Consider the following 2,966-nt stretch of genomic DNA (forward strand, 5'->3'; position numbering starts at 1 on the left):
GTTACAGGCTGAGTCATTTTTACCTTCTCCTCTCTGTCAGCGCTCTCTGGTTTCATTTTAAAGAACCAATCGTCAGATATTGTTCAAGATAAACCTTCAGGGTGGATATAGCTCGCTAGCAGCCTCGCACCGAGGACCTATCCACGTCATCATTTACCCAGAATGCTTTGCGTGTAAATAAAATGGCCCCGTCCGTGTTAAAATATATTTCTAAACTTTAAGTTTAAGAATCAACAAAACTTAACATCCTACAGTATTTTTACAGTCTTTATTTTACAGTTAAAATATATGTTTATCAAATAAAGTTTAATTTTACAACTAATCGGAGATCCCTTTAATTCAGTGGACTTTCCTATTTGACTCATTAGCACCTGTAGTGTTTGAACATGGAACTGCATCCACCATCATCGCTATTGGGCAAACAGATGAGTGACAGGACAGGGGCTCTTCAGGGGGCCAATCAAATTTTACCTGCCTTATTTTAGTAAAAAAGTTACATTTCTTAGTTTAGACATTGTTTGTTTACTATGTTCTACTGTGAAATACAAGTTTTCAGGGTTTGAAAATTATTATTGTTATATTTTACATTTTACACCATGTTTTGACTTTTTTGACTTTTATGTGGATTCTCTGTGTTTGTGTGCTCAGGATGTCGGGAATGATGTCTAACGCAGTCGGGGGTCCTGCAGCAGGAGTCGGAGGAATGTCAGACATTTCTAGCTTAATTGAAGCGTGAGTGAAATATATATAGGAATACAGGGACGTGCACAGATAGTCAGGTGGTGCTCGAGCACCTGCCCTTTTCCCTCCAGACCATCACGTGCCCCTGTCGAACCCGCTTTTTTTTCTTTTTTGTTATGCTCCATCTGTCGCCCTTGGTTGCACTTCTTATTAAGCGCACAACTATAATGGCAACAGTATTAATATTATTAATAATAATATTGCCCTCACACCCTCCATTCACCACCCACACGTGACGTGCACGCCCGCAGCTCTTGTGCGCTGTCCCTCGGTGAGCGCAGCGCGCTCGGACAGGAGCCTCTCTCTTCTCTCATCCACACAACAGAGGACAGTTATAACCAGCAGGTAATTTACCTGCAGCCCCAGGCAAACTGTGCAGGACTGTCTCACATGTTTCACTCTTGTCCCGGCGTCGCGCAAGTTGAAACAAAGTCCTGCATTTGACTGATCAAATTATAACAAGACATAAAAAGAAGAAGAAAAAAAGAAAGGGAAACAATCGACTGGCTGCAATTTACAACCATTAGAAAATACCTCCTTATTTCTCTCTCTGCCTTCTGTGCAGAAGGAGGAGGAGAGAAGAGAAAAAGGCAAAGACGCAGCGGCTGCCAATCAAACGCGCAGCAGTGTGTTCTGCGTGTTAAAAACAAATATCTAAACACGTGAAAGAAAATGGATTTTATTTATGCAGAATGTGTGAATACACAATGTGATGGCCCACAGGATCTGGTCACACTTTTTACCCCCTAAACCTCAGATGCTGAAGTTAAACTTCACTTCCTGTTGTCTGTAAAGACTAATGAGGCAAATAAGAAAATTAAGTTTGAAATTTTCAGTATTCTTTGATTTTAGTGTGGAAAGAGAATTAGCTTTAGTTTTATTTTTCTGTATTTTCTTTTCATTTTAAAGTCAAACATTGAATAATGAATGCTAACAATGAGTTCTTTTAAATTTAATCTTTTCTTTCTCAGGTTTTGTGTGCTCTAAATGAAACATAAACCATAATTTGGAAAATAAAATTAGGATCATAAGAATGATTTGATTTTGTTTCAATAAATATTAACAGAAATTGGCTCTTGATTAGTTTAAATGTTGTAATTTATTGCACTGACCTTTGTCACCAAGCCGTTTCACCCAAATAAACATATTTCATACTGTTGGTGTTTTAGCTACAGCAGAGAAGTAGCTCAATGTTTTCCTGCCTTCCTCCGTCTGAAATGTTTAATTCAGATCATGGAAACAGCTCTATGATGGAGAGACTGAAGGAAGACCCTCCATAGAACAAAAAAGACATTAGTAATTTTGTGAAAATAACCTTGATTATAGTTATTTTATAAACAATATAAAATTTGTCATTACTAGTTTTTGTTCTGTTGTTGCCAGTTTGTTACAGAAACCAACCTGTAGAGTTGAATATTAAACATCTGCATCAGACAGAAAAAAATCTGATTTAAAATAGATAAATATGCACAATGTACAAGATGTGTCTGTAATGTCACATTATCAGGACAGCTGCTGATTTTGTGCACCGGACAAGGTGCCCTCTTTTTTACATTTGAGCACCTGCCCCCGAAAATGTCTCTGCACGCTACTGTAGGAATATAAGGTGTTCATATTAACATTTCTCTGTGTATGAGCCATAAGGAAGGTTTTTCCAGAGTTTGCTGCTAATATTGATCCACTCATCTAACTGCCAAGAACACAACTAAACAATAACTCTTCCACTAGTCCATAATCCACGTTATTTCATCACTGACTCAATACAAACTGACTTATTGTAATATTTTTCTTACCTCACTAAAATAGGTTTTTAATGGTGAAAGAGCTCTAATAATTATTTTAACAAAGAGACTGAAACTTTTATTACAGACAAAATCAGGCTGCAGTTTAAAACAACCCCTAGTTTTCAATACAATAAAGATATTCCTTGAAGGAATGCATATTATCTGTGGCTTTTAATGCCAAAGTTAATCAAATCTTAAAAATGCTGTGATGTTTAATATGTGATATTGCAAGATCATGTGTGATCTCTTAGCGCGTACAGTATGTGTTGTTAGTGACTCTCTGCTATTACCAAATGTTAGCTCAATATTTGTATTTTGACACCCAAAAGTTAATTAGTTACAGTGGGTAAAATAAGTATTGAACACGTCACCATTTTTCTCAGTAAATATATTACTAGAGGTGCTAATGACATGAAATTTTCACCAGATGTTGGTAACAAC

At 36.8% G+C, this 2,966-nt stretch overlaps 1 protein-coding gene across 1 annotated transcript in view; it reads left to right on the top strand.

The window, feature by feature from the left end:
* The window catches only part of sgtb (small glutamine rich tetratricopeptide repeat co-chaperone beta), a 20,820-nt gene that overhangs the window by 15,790 nt on the left and 2,064 nt on the right, over positions 1 to 2,966 (top strand). Inside the window, exon 9 of the mRNA XM_014023630.1 lies at positions 649 to 732. Within this exon, the coding sequence (XP_013879084.1) occupies positions 649 to 732 (84 nt within the window). The remainder of the gene's footprint in view (positions 1 to 648; positions 733 to 2,966) is intronic.

Source organism: Austrofundulus limnaeus, unplaced genomic scaffold (assembly GCF_001266775.1).
Source record: "Austrofundulus limnaeus strain Quisiro unplaced genomic scaffold, Austrofundulus_limnaeus-1.0 Scaffold382, whole genome shotgun sequence".
Lineage (NCBI taxonomy): Eukaryota > Metazoa > Chordata > Actinopteri > Cyprinodontiformes > Rivulidae > Austrofundulus > Austrofundulus limnaeus.